The 14,539-nt window shown below is 33.5% G+C and overlaps 1 protein-coding gene across 1 annotated transcript; it reads left to right on the top strand.

Moving 5' to 3' along the window:
- Window positions 1-1,142: 1,142 nt before the first annotated feature.
- Window positions 1,143-4,002, top strand: LOC18445434 (uncharacterized). Its single transcript, XM_006855572.4, has 2 exons — window positions 1,143-1,758; window positions 3,623-4,002. The coding sequence occupies exons 1-2, from the start codon at window positions 1,468-1,470 to the stop codon at window positions 3,722-3,724; spliced, it is 393 nt and encodes a 130-aa protein (XP_006855634.1). The 5' UTR covers window positions 1,143-1,467; the 3' UTR covers window positions 3,725-4,002.
- Window positions 4,003-14,539: the final 10,537 nt, after the last annotated feature.

Raw genomic sequence — 14,539 nt, 5'->3', positions numbered from 1 at the left:
ATTATATATAACGGCCTTTACAATAAAAATGAAGGAGACAAGGAAACACACCATTTCACACAAAAAAATAAAAAGAGATAAACTTTTTGAGATTGTGACTTCTCATTTTGCCCTTAATTTCATTTTCTAACTTCATATTTTGGTCTCATCTTGGTAAAACGGCATTTTTTTTGGCTTTACAACGGTTGTCACTTACATAGAACTAGAGTTTAAAAAACCGTTGAACCGGATCGAGAATCTGGGGCTCGTCCGGTTCTCCCAATGGGTGGGGAATCGGTCGGTTCCCCTTAAAACCCGGTTGATCCAGTGGCGAGTGTGAGCGAGGAAAAGGGTGCACTTTATATAAAGCAATATATTTATAGAAAGGTATATAATGAGACTATTTACCTTTGGTACCAGGTGGACACAATTAATCTTGACCATTGGATGTAAAATTGGGTGATTGCATTTATTCCATTAACCAAGCTCAAAGTTCAAAATAAAATTTCTCGAACTTTATGACACATCTGAATCATAAGATTTCACATTGAATGATTATAAGTAATTGTGACCTTTTTGTATCCAAGATTAATGATCTCACTCTATATTTATTTGTAAAATTAAGACTGCAATGTTTTACTAAAAACATCTTCCAATGATTATTGCATTTGTGGAAAGTAGGGATGTTATGAGCTTCATTTTTTTTGTAGCCTACAATGGTGAATAGCAAAAAAAAATTGATATGTGAAGGGGTGGGCGATTAGAGAGAGATACATTTGAGATCTTCAGAGAGAGCAATGTCTCTAAGAAACAAAGAGGGGGAGGATGGTGATGGGGTTTGGCTATTCGGGGGATCAGGGAAGACGAAAAGTATTGAAATTATTTTAAGGTTGGGGCTTTTGCTTTTGGGTAAACTAAAAATTCAAATCTGGGTACCCGTCAGTATAGCATGACTCATACCCAGACTCGGGACTATCCAAGTGTCGCTCATTGGACCCGAACCCTACCCGTGGATCCAAATCTTAAACCCATACTTGGACCATTCTCGGATAAACTTGGCGGGAATGGGTCGGGTCCGGTCCATTGCCAACGCTACGCGGATGCCATCGCCGCTCCCTTCTTTTCCCCAACGGATATATTGCACGTTCTCTCTCTCGCAATCCAAGCCGGTAAAAGGACACGCTCCCTTAATCACAACCGTCCATTGGCTTTGTTTTTTCCAAAAACCCAACGGTCACCTGCAATTCCTTGCTCCACCAGCATCTACAAAGAATCCCGAATCCTCCTCTAAATCCCAAACGTGGGGCTTAACAATCTATCTCTCTAAAACCGGAACTTCGGGATTTTACTCTCTCTCTCTTATCTGCAAATCCGTATTAGGGATTCTGCTTAACAACCTCGCGCAAACTCAGGGCATTGCTCTCTCTCTCAGAATCAACTCCGATTCTGGAAGTGTCATCTCTCTCTCGTTCTCTCTCTCTTTCTCTCATGGCGGATCAGAGAGTGCAGCACGTGAGCAAGGCATCCTCTGATAAGCTCCTGAACAAATTTGCAGATATGGGGTCAGATTCCGGCTTTCTGTCTGCCGGAAAGATTATTCAGCGTAAGCCCTGTAGTCGTAAAAGAGGCAGAGAGTTGAGGATGGAGATGAAGAACGGGGGAGTGGTGGAATTGAGTTCTCTGTTGATCCCAGGAAGCAAGAGGAAGACCAATCTCTTCTCTCATTTGAGGCTTGTTCGCTCTGATCACGACTGGTTTCTTGTAGCGGCTTTTGAAAAGGTGAGAATCAATGGCTCATTCTTGGTTTGTTTTGTTTGATTATGGATTCCATTTTCTGTAACTCCCCAATTTTTATTTTATAGAGTCCATTATAGACTTGTTCTATTTCTTCTTACTACTATTCTTTTAAAGTAAGAATCAGTGAAAAGCAGAAAAAGTTGCGGACATCTTTAAAGTCTAATGGAAAAACGTATATAAAAGATGGATAATGGAACATATGATTCATGGCTTCAAACAATTTAGGAAAATCCAAAAAAAAGGAAAAACAGAAAATTAGAGCACAATAAGAAAGATTCACAAAACATTATATAAAATATAAAATTTATATAGGAACATATTTATCTATTAGTGATTTAGTAACACACATTTTTTATTTATTAAGTAATTTTAACAAATCCCTGTTTGTCTCAAGAATTTGCCTCTCAGGGTGCAGAGGCCGAGTTATTCAGTCAAGTTGGAGTCCACTTAGACTAGTATTTAAACGCTGATTTGCATGAATTACCTTTAATGATGTGCTTTTGGGGTTTTTGTTCTTGGTTTATTGATTGGGTTCGATATGAATCCAAATAAAAATGCGGCTTCTCCAAAGAATTTTCGCTGTGGATTTGATAATAGACCCCAGCTTTCCTGATTTGAAAGTGGAGAAGAAATGCTATTTTTCTTTTTCACTTCCCGCTCCTGACTAGTGGGAATTCCTGATATTATTTTGACTTGGTGGGACTAGCATGATCTTTCTTTCTTGAAACTGATAAGAATCGGGACGTTTTTCTTGGGATTGTATAACTTATATGGTCGCATAAGTCCACTCGGACTCGACCAGGTTAGTGGGTCTTGCCTGTGGGTGAGGCCGAGTACCTTTGAGTCGTGTGACACCTCAGGGCATTTTTAAAAAATAAAGATTATAAATAATGAAATTATATTATACAAATTTTCTTACATGATTTAAATATATTTGGCAAAGATTGATGAGTGGTTTTTGCCATAGTCATACTTTTATATATTTTTTAGATTTTTTTAAAATATCCCATTGTAGATTGTGTTTTTTAAATCCATATTCTCTCTATTTTTTTAACCTTGTTTTAAGCTTTTAAAGGTGTTTTAGGTTTGAAAGTTTGAATATACTTTTGAAACATGTCTTTTATTTTCTAAGTTTTTTTTTTATGGCCTTTTGGCCCTCTGCCGAGCTCAACCAAGTCAGCCCAGCCAAGTAACTCGCCTCAGCCAGGGGAATCCCCTGGTGTTTCTGTACAGTGCACATATTATTCTAGTTGCAGTGCTTATCTGCCTCCACCATTGATTGGACGGTGAATTACCAGTGAATTTATATGAGGCTACTGTTACCATGTTCATTTGGGTTATGAATTTATGATATACCTGTATATTTTGCTTTTAGTAAAGGAAGATGGAAGAAAAATATTGGGTGGTCATGTGATTGAGAATGTTACAAAATTTTAGCTGATTATTGTCATGGGTGACCTGCTGCTCAATTATAGCGAAGAAATAACACTGCAGTAAAAAACTCAATGGTATCATTGTTCAGATTGGCTGGACCAAATTGGATAAACACGGGCTGAAAATCACCTGAGTCTCTTTTTTCGGCATATTTATATTTTTTTTCATCTGAAAAGCTTCTGACTCGAACTCACCCAATTTGCACTTCAGGATCCAAACCCTCCATTACATCGTATTCTTTTGATGTCAAATTTCTCATTCCTCATATTTCCCCTTTTAATGGTTTTCATTCTTACCTCTCCAGAGGAATGAATCATTTTTAGGGAAAAAAAACTACATTTTTAGAAACATGGGTCCACACGTAAATATCATTGCAGTAAATGATATAATATATTTGTTTCGGTTGTTTCAGACTTGGCGTAGAACCATGGAAGGAGCTTCGAAGATGTTCGTTCACAAGTATTGCAGGCAGCAGCATCATGTACGGCTAATGAATGAGGTTGAGATTGTTTAGCTGATAAGTCGAATTGGGCGTGGGCTTGAGTGGTTAGCAATTGACGTCAAGCAATGCTATATCTCAAATTCAGTTCCTACTACTGCTGAACTACCAAAAAAGAAAAGTCTCACTTTTTTTCTTTTTTTTTGAATGTTGTTTTCTCTCAATTTTTTAACTTGTGAGAGTAAAAAGAAGAAAATTTGTTTGTTAGTTGTTGATTTAAGATGCGATTGGCATCTTCATGTTGTGGCTTCAAATGAAAAATAAAAAAGGAATTGATTTGATTCCTTGAAAGATATCTCATCTTTAGTATTACTCTTTTTTTTTTAATTACTTTTTGGGATGAGAATATCTCAGCCTCATTATAGTTTACAGATTACTGTGATTTTTGGTGAAAAATCCTTCTCATAAGAAAATGGGACACCATTTTGCTTTGTTTATTTCTGATTCATCTCATCGTGGACTCGATTACTAGCAATGGAGTCTCAGTATTTTATCAGGAATAGGTAATTTAACCAAAATTACCTATTCCTGATGAATTATGAATTATGACTAATTACCTTACAAAAAGTATCCAATAAAGCCGAGGGAATGACCTTAGGCTCGGGCGGTCAGAGTGGAATGGTGCCACAACATGAAGTTTAGAACTTCAATTCTACAGAGGTCCCAAGTTAACATTTTTTAAAAAAAAGTCGTCCCCATATACAAACCTGCTCATATCCTGCTAAAAAGCTAGATGCTTGAAACTTTGCAAATCTGCCATTTTTGCTTCGATCAACATGGTTAAAAAAGTGAAAAAAATGACTTCAACCCCATAATTGGCATTTTTTATCGGACGTTAGTGTAAAACTGACATGTTCCAACACTTTTCAAGTCTTTATATGCCAATTACTCATGCTATATATTCAAAAACCAGAGGCAGCATTGCTCGAGCTCAACACTTTTCATACACTGAGACCATTTACTTTTGGTGTAAGTAGGTCACAGTCATTAGAAATTGTTGGATGTGAAATCATGTGATTGGGGATAAAGTCATTAACTCGGGGGTCTCACTATTTTCCAATGCCTGGACTCTGGATATGAGCTTTTTGGCGGGGTTAAAGGCTGTTGGGTTTCTTTGTTTTTTGGGTAAGTTAAGGTTGTTGGGTTTCAAATAAGGAAATGTATACTTTTGTTATGAGGAGGTCACCATAATTATTCACCATTAGATGCGAAATCATGTGGTTGGAAATGTATCATTGGCCTAGGCATTAAGGTCCAAATTAGATTTTTTTTAATGTTGTGACATATTTCAATTTGTCGGATTTGCTAAGAATGATTGTGATCTCTTTTCTACCAAAAGTGAATGTTCTTAAAGCATTTGTTGATCAAACCAGACAATATCAATCAAATATTAGTTTTGACGTATTTTAAACCGAACATGGTTTTGCTTTGGACCTGACCATCCGAGGAACCACTAGTGGTTAGCTATCCGACCAATCGGTCCGGCGATCCAATCTTAATAACCATGCAAGATGAGGAACTTACTGACTTAGGTATATGTCGAGGGAAATTTATGTACAGATCATGATAAATTTATGGAATTATCCTTCGTCCATAATTTTCTAAATCTTATGATGAGGCCTTTCTTTTTCTCTTTTTTCTTAATTTTTTTTTTTTTTAGTTTTGCTATTGCTTTGATGTTGCCATATTTTTTTCCCTAATATTCAGGGCATCGGTGGATGGGCCCATCTTTTGGGCAGTTCCATATTGAAAACAACAGACTAGTTTAATATTCTGTATGGTGTTTGCAACCATGAACTTTTTAAACTATCAAGATGAATAAAAAAAATTATTGGGTTGTCCGATATTACTAACATTCAACCGCCCAATAATTAAACTTTTTGACTCTATGCTAGTTTTAGTATATTTCCTTAATCTATGCTTGTTGTAGTCATAGATTTAGACATTTAAACTTGGCGTTTTCATACATTTCATGGTGTTTTCATGTGGTGGTTGAAAGTTATGGAAAACAATATTCCACAAATATAGAATATATTTAAAAAAAATGGAGCTTCAATCTCCCTCTCAAACAAACAAAAAAATATTTAACGAATTTGAGCTTCTATCTCTATTTATTTCCTTGCTCATTTCCCTACAGTCTTATTGTCATTTGTCCGTCTCTCACTCACTTTTACTTCTCCATTTGCTTACACTCTTATGGTCTTATTGCCATTTGTAAGAGTCTCTCACTGATACTCTTTTCATTTGAAAAAACTCTCGACATTTTTCTGTAACTCAGAGAGAATTTGAAGCCTCGATTTGTGAATATTGCAGCTGCTTCACCATTTCACTACTTATCATTAATCAATCATTGCATACATATTCTGATTCCATTGTAGTGTAATTTACAGACGATGCCAATTTACTTCAATAAATATCATTATTCAACAAGCCAAAAATTCCATCTAGGCACATTTGGTAATAGTACACTTTTGGTGCAATTTTGAGAAGGGATCATCAAGAATATGTCAGAGGAAAGTCTAAAATAGATATTTATCAACAAGTTTTTTAGAATTTAGCATCATCGTTCATAATATTAAAGTCTTTGATAGGTACGCAGCCGGTGTAAAATTTTGCTAAAACTTCTCATGAATCCTGAATTTACAGCACATCACATATTCAATATATCACCAATTCGGAGGTACGAGTTATTTTTAGCGGAAGGCTAAATAAAATACTAGGGGTAAGCTCAAAAGGATGTGGTTGATAAAATATACGGGAATTTATGGCTTCTCTGAGAGTATGACCGTTGATAGAGCCGATGGACCGGGATTCGTGTAGTCTTAAATATTTGAAAAAAAAACTTTTGATGATGATGAAAAAAGTAGCATTCTTAGAATGGGAACAATAGACACCATTGGATCTCTAATGGTCAAAGAATTGGAGTACATGAAGCTCTCCAACCCCACCAAATTCAATGCCCAACGTAAGAAAGTTCCCAACAAACCCAATATCCGTCATTTGGGTTTAGTTGGATACAAAAAAAACAACCTCTAAAACCAGACACCAGCCATGGAAGCAATCAAAGAAGCCCACTGCATGAAATCCTCAAAAACCCCAACCGGAAAACCCAAAAGTCTCCCAAAAACAACTAAAAAACAAAGCATCACATCCAATGCTTGGATCTAATACTGTAATAGATTCACAGTTATAGAAAGAAATCAAACCGAAAAACTTTGGTTTCAACGTCTGCTTCGGATTTGGCTTCATCATCAATAAAAGAGACATTCCTTCTAGACCACTCCTCTTCCTCAAAACACATCAGAAAACCAAAAATTAAAACAATAATTATAATACAAGACGAAAAAGCTTTCAAATTGTTCTTTTCCTCCTTTCTCTCTCTAAAATAACCCCAATATTTACTTTTAAAATGCCTCTCTCTCTCTTTGAGGCCAACTTTCATATGAAAACTGTTACATATGACCAGTGTTTGAAAAGTCGACTGGGGCAGACTACTCAATCCATTCCCCAGCCAAGTACTCGCCGAATCCTAGCCCTAAGGCAGAGTACTATAGCAGCTGAAAACTATTAAAAATGTAAAAAAATCTAACAAAAAAAAAAATTATATTCAAAGTAAAATTGAACAAAATGCAACTAATTGGGGTTAAAAGGTAGCAAAAAAAATATAAAATATATATTTTATAAAATGAGTTTGTGATTGGGGGTATTTTGGAATTTTTTTAAAAAAAATGTAAAAAATATAAAAACAAGTATTCATGATCAAAATACTTCCCAATCTTTACCAATATGATAGAAAACCAACATAAAAAATATGCTAAAATATATCACTTATTTTTTTAAAAAAATTTACATTTATTTTAATTTGTTTTTAAGATATCCGAGTCGAGCCTCCAAAAACCAAAATAAAAAATATGTTACAAATATATTACTTATTTTTTTGAAAAATTTTTCATTTATTTTAATTTATTTTTAAGATCCCCAAATTGGACCTCCAATTCGGAACACAACAAGGACCCGAATCCGACTAACTCCACCAAGTCGACAACTCGACCGATTTAAGTATGATTATTTTCATCAGAACCAAAGGTACCCTAATGGTGTGTAACTTTGCAGGGGGCAGGCTCACCAAATCATGGATCACTACATTGCCATTGGGACTTGTCTTAGGAAATATGTTTAGATGGAGAAAGATGCGTTTTGATGGTGCATTGAATTGGAAGGGAAGGATTAAGGATATGTTGAATGCCACTATCGTGGGCTCCACCACCATTTCACAAATGGATCCCAAACTTTGGATTATTCATGTAAAAAGAAAAAGTAACATGACATAATTTCGGTTCTTCCCCGCAATGATGAAAGGTCCAACCTCAAAAGGGATCTCCATCAATTATTTCAAAATTATAGAGAATCCTTGGAGGACCACTCCATTTTCTCTCTCTTAAATAAACGAGAGAGATATATATATATGCAATAGGATTCTCCGCAAAATGGTCCTAGTCCTTCGTACATGAGGAAAAAGTATATAATGAAACTATTTATTTTTGGTATGAAGTTGTCACAATTAATTTTGACCGTTGAATGTGAAATTAGGTAGCTACATTTATTTCATTGGTTAAGCTTAAAGTTTAAAATAATTTTTTTAAAACTTTGTGACACACTCAAACTATCACGTGTCATATTAGATGGTTATAAGTAATTGAGACGTCTTTATGAAGGAAAATGGTCTCATTGTGTACAATCCGGGTACAAAAATGCAGCTTTTTTAACTCCATAGCCAACGTTTCTAATTCCCAAATTTAATATTTTGAACTCTGGCTGGATAAACAAACATGGAGAAAGTATGTACAAAGATAAGTATTTTTTTTTTCCGAGGTATAAGCACCTTCAACCGTTATATGTAAAATTTAGAGGTTGGAGATGTGCTTTTGCCTAGACTTAAAGTCCCAAATCATCTCCATGAGCTTTCAAAGCTGTTGAATTTCACATTTTTCAATTTTAACATTAATTACGATTTTCTTGTGCCAAATATAAATTGTCTTATAATATATAATAAAAAAATTTACTTATTGGTAACTTATGATGTATTTTTCTTCAAATACATACTTATTGGTAGCCCTTTTTGTGCTAAAATATAAATGGTCATATAATAAACAATCACATAAAAAATACTCATCGGTTTCTCACAAAATACTCATTTCCCATCCAGTGCTGGATAGGGCCTATATGGAAGTGCTCTTATGGAGTACCATGCACCATCCACTACAACTTTTTGTAAAAACTTCATTACAGATTTCATCATTTTTTAAATATTTTGCATAATCTATCACTGTGGACATAAGGGGCTTACCTATGACATCCAAGGTTCAAACCCTAACCTAACTACAAATGCAAAATCTAAAGGGACAAGATTTATGTGAATCTCATACTTTTATGTAGAAATATTTGCCCTTCTAAAATTTTATTTTTTAGATGGATTTTGAAACTATTTTTATAGGAATATATATCTTCTCCATAATGGAGATCATTAATATGAAAAAAAAAAATAATAGTTTAATGAAAATATTTAAAATATTCATTGTACCTTTTTTGGAGGCACCGTCCATTACAAAACGAAAACAGGACACGTGACTTGCAGAGCCACATTTGGATTTTGGTGGATGGCACAGATTTAAAGGCCGAACATCCACCAGAATATCCGAACCGTCCAATTGATGAGTCATGCATTTGTAACGTTCTTCCCCCAATAAATTAATAAATGTCAAAAAAATATCAATGGAATGTGTAAAAAAGGAGAAGATAAAAAGCGAGTGACCTGTAACACACTAGTGTAAAAAGTTGGACATAAATAAGATGTCAAAAGGTAACATGCTCCTTTGCGGGTCTACTGTCTCAGAGGTAAAAAACTTTATCCAATAAATGCCAAAGTGTTTCCTTCTCCCGAGGTAGTAACTTATCGGCTACACCCTCGGTGAAAACTCATTAATCTATAATTATTATTAGGACTTTAAAATTTGAGAATATAACATCTTAAAGTTAACTCAACAAAGTAGTTTATAAATTTTATTATCTATGGGCTCGGAAAAAGTAATGCTAAATGAACTGTCTAATTTTATACGGGTGAGATTTGAGTGCCACAAAACTAAAAATTTAAATTATTTAATTTGAATATAATCATCTAGTGAGTTTTAGGTAGTTTCTAAAATTTCGGATCAAAAAAATTTGCATGAGTTGGTCTTCTGTCCAGGGAGAAAGTGTATAGTACCATAAACAATCCTAAGTAAAATTTCGGGATATGTAACTCCACAATCTGGTTTTCAATTTCAACAAAAAAACTACATGCACTTTGTGCCTGCAAAATAATTTCCATATAGATAATGGGGTTAGGGTCGTCGCGGTAACACGATATGTACCACAACTAAAATCTAGGTTTCAGTTCTCACGTAACATATTAAAAAACAATTAACGATTTAAAAAACAGGTAGGGTCTCATCATCTCCACTGAATTTCTCAAAAAAAAATGTCCAGGATTATTTCATAGAAAATACACATAGAGTAGCTCATATAATTTTAAATTGACAAAAAATGTACAAGTCAAATTTATATATAAAAAAATGCATCTAAGAGGTGACCTATTTAACAATGTATTCAATCATCGTGCTTAATTTTGTTGATATAACTTCAAAAAACCCATTAAAATTCACGTGATTGTGAGTTTAAATAGTTGAAAATAGTAAAATATTTAAATTTGATCTAAATAATATAGTAGTTGCATATAATTATCAAGAATACATTTTTTAAAGTAGATAATACTAATTTTTCATCAAGAGAATAAGTATACAGCGTGCTCCTGCCAAAAGTCCATTCAAATGGATCGCTAGAGGGGCGTGAGTAGACACACACAAATTCGCAATGCCCAAACATCCTCTCAATATTTAATGGAAAAAGTTTATATAAGGATGCAACTTTAAAATGTAGAACTATGGATGCAACTAAAAAATCCATTTGGAAAAATGTTGTTTTAATGTTGAAAACTTTATAATTGATTATCTCTATATCGAGATGTATGACTATGAAAAAACAAATGATTTTGAGTTTTATAAATAATCACTGTCTTACAACACATTATCTAAACCGTCAATTTTCAAGATTTTCATATGTTTATAGATCTACTTGATTTTAACTATTTTTTTACCTTAAATTTTTATAATTAGATATGAAAATAGATTTTAAGATAATGATAATAATATTTTACATCAAAAATATATGTTATGATAAAATTTGAAGATGCACCTTAATTGGGGTGTTTAAGGTTTCAACCTTATGGAAACCACACCCATATTTCATTTGCTTCATTTAGTACGGGAATGCATAGTTTATCAGAAAAAATAGAATAATTTGGCAAATCTCCTTAGATATTTTGTTTAGATATTGATCATGAAAGAGAGAGAAAGAGAGACCCGCCAAATCTTCAATACGCCTAGAATTTGTTCGAATTTGGACTATTTGGAATTCTTTGGTTTAGGACAATGTTGTTATTTGTTATCGAGAGAAAGAGAGCAATAAACGTGCAACAAGGGTTGAAGTAATATTTTATAATATTGGTTAGGCAAATCATTCACCTTTTTATTCGTGTCGGATTGTTAGATCGATGATTGATATTGAATATAGATTGGCCAAATTGATTGTCTAAAAAATATTAAATACTATATATAAATAAAATTAAAACTAAAATATAATTTATATCATATAAATTTAGATATGATTTTTTTAAAAATATTAAAAAATAATAAAAATAGGGTTTTAGAGAGAGCTGGGCTAAGACCTATACCATAATAGAATTGGTTTAATCCAGACGGACTTTCATATAAATCGACGGTCTGGATCGAAATTCCTTGGGTTTTAATACACAAGAGTGATGGAGAGATAGGCGTGTATTATGATACCGCTCTTTCTATGAGGATTTTGATTTTTTTTGTTTTTTTTTCGATAATTACGGTTGTAAGATTTTGAATGGTAAAAAAAAAAAACTCACGAAATTTTATACTTTTTTCTTTTACGATTTTGGTTTTTTGAATAATGAAAAAAATCACTTGGAGACATTGCCGCAGATAGTAACGGCTAGACTTTTTGGAAACGTAAAAATGTCGAAATTACTCTTTTCCAAAGAGGACCATTTTACCCAAACACATTGCACTAAAGACAAAAATATCTGGCAAGTGAAGAGGAGTGAATTTTCAGTTTACAGGAATGAGGCCGTCTAAGAACTAAGAGGGCATTTTGGACATTTTCTTTGCTTCATCGAGAATCAAAAAGGCACTCGATCACCCGGAAAACTGCTCTCATCGGACACGTCGACATCACTTTCTTTTAATCCATACATTCCATTAAATTAATGGACTCTACCGAAATGACCCTGATAGTTCACCAAATAACTGAAATGTCCATTCCGTTTGTCCAATTTTGGAAGTGACCAAACCACTACGTGGCTGAAATAGTGTCCCACAATGATCCTTGCAGTGGCATTAACAACGTGAACACGTGGTTTATCACCGACCACTAAAGTTGTTAAATGGTGATGGATAGAAAATTAGGTCAATACATGATTGTTATTTATTTTTATTTTTTTTGACATATTAATAGTTGGAATGTAAGATGTTGAGGCATCGACCCCCCTAACTAATGATGCCCTAACTCGATTCCCGATTATTTTTCTTTACTTCGGTCGTGGGGACAAAACTCTAGACGTCATGATGTAGCATATTACACCGTTGACCATCAAGTTAGAGGTCATCGTAGGCTCAGTCCGTGATCAAGTCTAGAAACAACACAATGATAACAATGGAAAATATATAATAGGATCATTTACCTTTTGTACAAGATGGTCATAATTGATCTGAACCTTTGGATGTGAAATTAAGTGGTTGCATTTATTCTATTTACTAAACACAAAGTTCAAAAAAAAGATTTCTCGAATTTTGTGATACACTCAAGCTATCAAATTTCACACATCAAATTAATAAATTGTGGTATCCTTGTACGATACTTAAAAAGTCTCATTGTATAGTTTTTCCAAAATATAAATTACTCGGTGGAAAATGTTTATATAAGGGTGAGGCCCTAACAATCAAATTAAAGCGCACGTAAAAAATTTAGTATAAGAGATTGTTTTGATACTCCAAAATTCTCAAATCGATTATCTCGATCTTAAGATGTATGGACATGAGAATAAATGATTTCAAGCTTTGGAAATAATACATCTTGTAATGCTTTTTTTGGACTGTTAATTTTAAAGATTTTTACGTGTTCATAGATTTACTCGATCTATACTATTTTTTAAGCTTTAAATTTTATAATTAGAGATAAATTAAAATTTCAAATTATCATAAAGATTTTCAATACTAAGAAAATATCTGTCAACATTAGTTCTAGGTGTCTTACTTTGTTTGTTTAAGGCCTAGGCCCTATAGAAACCACACCCCAACATAGTGTACCATCAAGAACTGTAATGAGATAACTAAAGGAACAAAAGAGATGGAACACACACATATATGTTTGTCAGTGTGTGTGGAAAAATCTAGGTTAGCCACCGACCTAACGCCATGATATAACATCTCAAACGTTTCTTATGTTAGGGATTTATGTTAAACATTGTTTTTCACACACGTTGCTAGTCACATAGGCAAACTCCATGAAAAACATGGAAAAACAAACCTAGCTCATAACCTCGGTGAACTCGAGGAAAATATCTTAAAAAACTTAAAAATAGTTTCCCTACGAGAGTAAAATTGGTTTATCGGTTACTCTAAAAGGCTGTGGTTGGAAGTAATGAAAAAAGATATAAAGACTTATAGCCTCACCGAAAGTATGGCCCTTAATAGAGTATAATGTTTGACTATGATTCATGTAGCCAGACCCCAAATAGTTAAGAAAAGGCCATGATAATGATGATGATGATATGCTATTCCTAAATGGGTGTGGTTTGTATAGAGTCGATGCTCTAAACAATCGAAATAAGACCCACCTTCAAATAGTGTTGAGAAATGCATTTTTAATGCTGTAAATCTTTGTGATGGCTTTAAAATATATTTTCATCTTTAATTATAAAATTTTAAACTTAAAAAATAATGTAGATCGAGCAAATATGTCAAAACTTTAAACTTGGCGGTCAAAAAATGTGTTACAAGAAACACTATTTTTAAAACTTGAAATCCATTTTTTTTCACATGTCCATACATCTTAATGTCGAGATGATCAATTTTAAGATATTTGGGCATCAAAACAACATATTGTAGTGAACATATTGTAGTGAAATTTTTGAGGTGGGTTCTAATTTAATTGTTTAGAGCCTCAACTCTATATAAACTCTTTCCTTTTTAAATATGCTGGCAAATATTTATTTAAGTTGTTTATCTAGTAGGCTTAAGACCATCCATGAATCTAGAGGTCAATTAAAGGCTGTATGGTCTGGTCTTTAGGGTGACCTGCCTCACAACGCCCAAAAAATAAACTAAATATTCTCTTTATATATAAGGGTGCGGTTTGTATAGAGCCTAGGCTCTAAACAATCAAATTAGAGTCTACCTTCAAATGGTATCAATAAATGTGGTTTCAATATTGGAAATCTTTGTGATAGCCTTCAAATATTTTTTTATATTTATTTATAAATTTCAAAGCTTAAAACATAGTGTAGATCGACAGATCCATGAAAACTTGAAAATATTAAAAATTGACAAATGTGTTACAAAATACACTATTTTCAAAACTTGAAATCTATTTTTTTTCTCATGTCCATGCTTCTTGATGCCAAGATGATCAATTTGAATATATTTG

Source organism: Amborella trichopoda, chromosome 9 (assembly GCF_054954075.1).
Source record: "Amborella trichopoda isolate Santa Cruz 75 chromosome 9, AtrichopodaSantaCruz75HAP2 v2.0, whole genome shotgun sequence".
NCBI lineage: Eukaryota > Viridiplantae > Streptophyta > Magnoliopsida > Amborellales > Amborellaceae > Amborella > Amborella trichopoda.
The sequence above is the reverse complement of the archived record's forward strand: the minus strand, read 5'-3'. Positions and strand labels throughout refer to the sequence as shown.

Bases quoted from the DNA above. Each gene is read 5' to 3' on its own strand.
- LOC18445434 (XM_006855572.4), top strand. From the start codon at position 1,468: ATGGCGGATCAGAGAGTGCAGCACGTGAGCAAGGCATCCTCTGATAAG. The intron at 1,759-3,622 runs GTGAGAATCAAT...CGGTTGTTTCAG, and splicing joins TTGTAGCGGCTTTTGAAAAG to ACTTGGCGTAGAACCATGGA.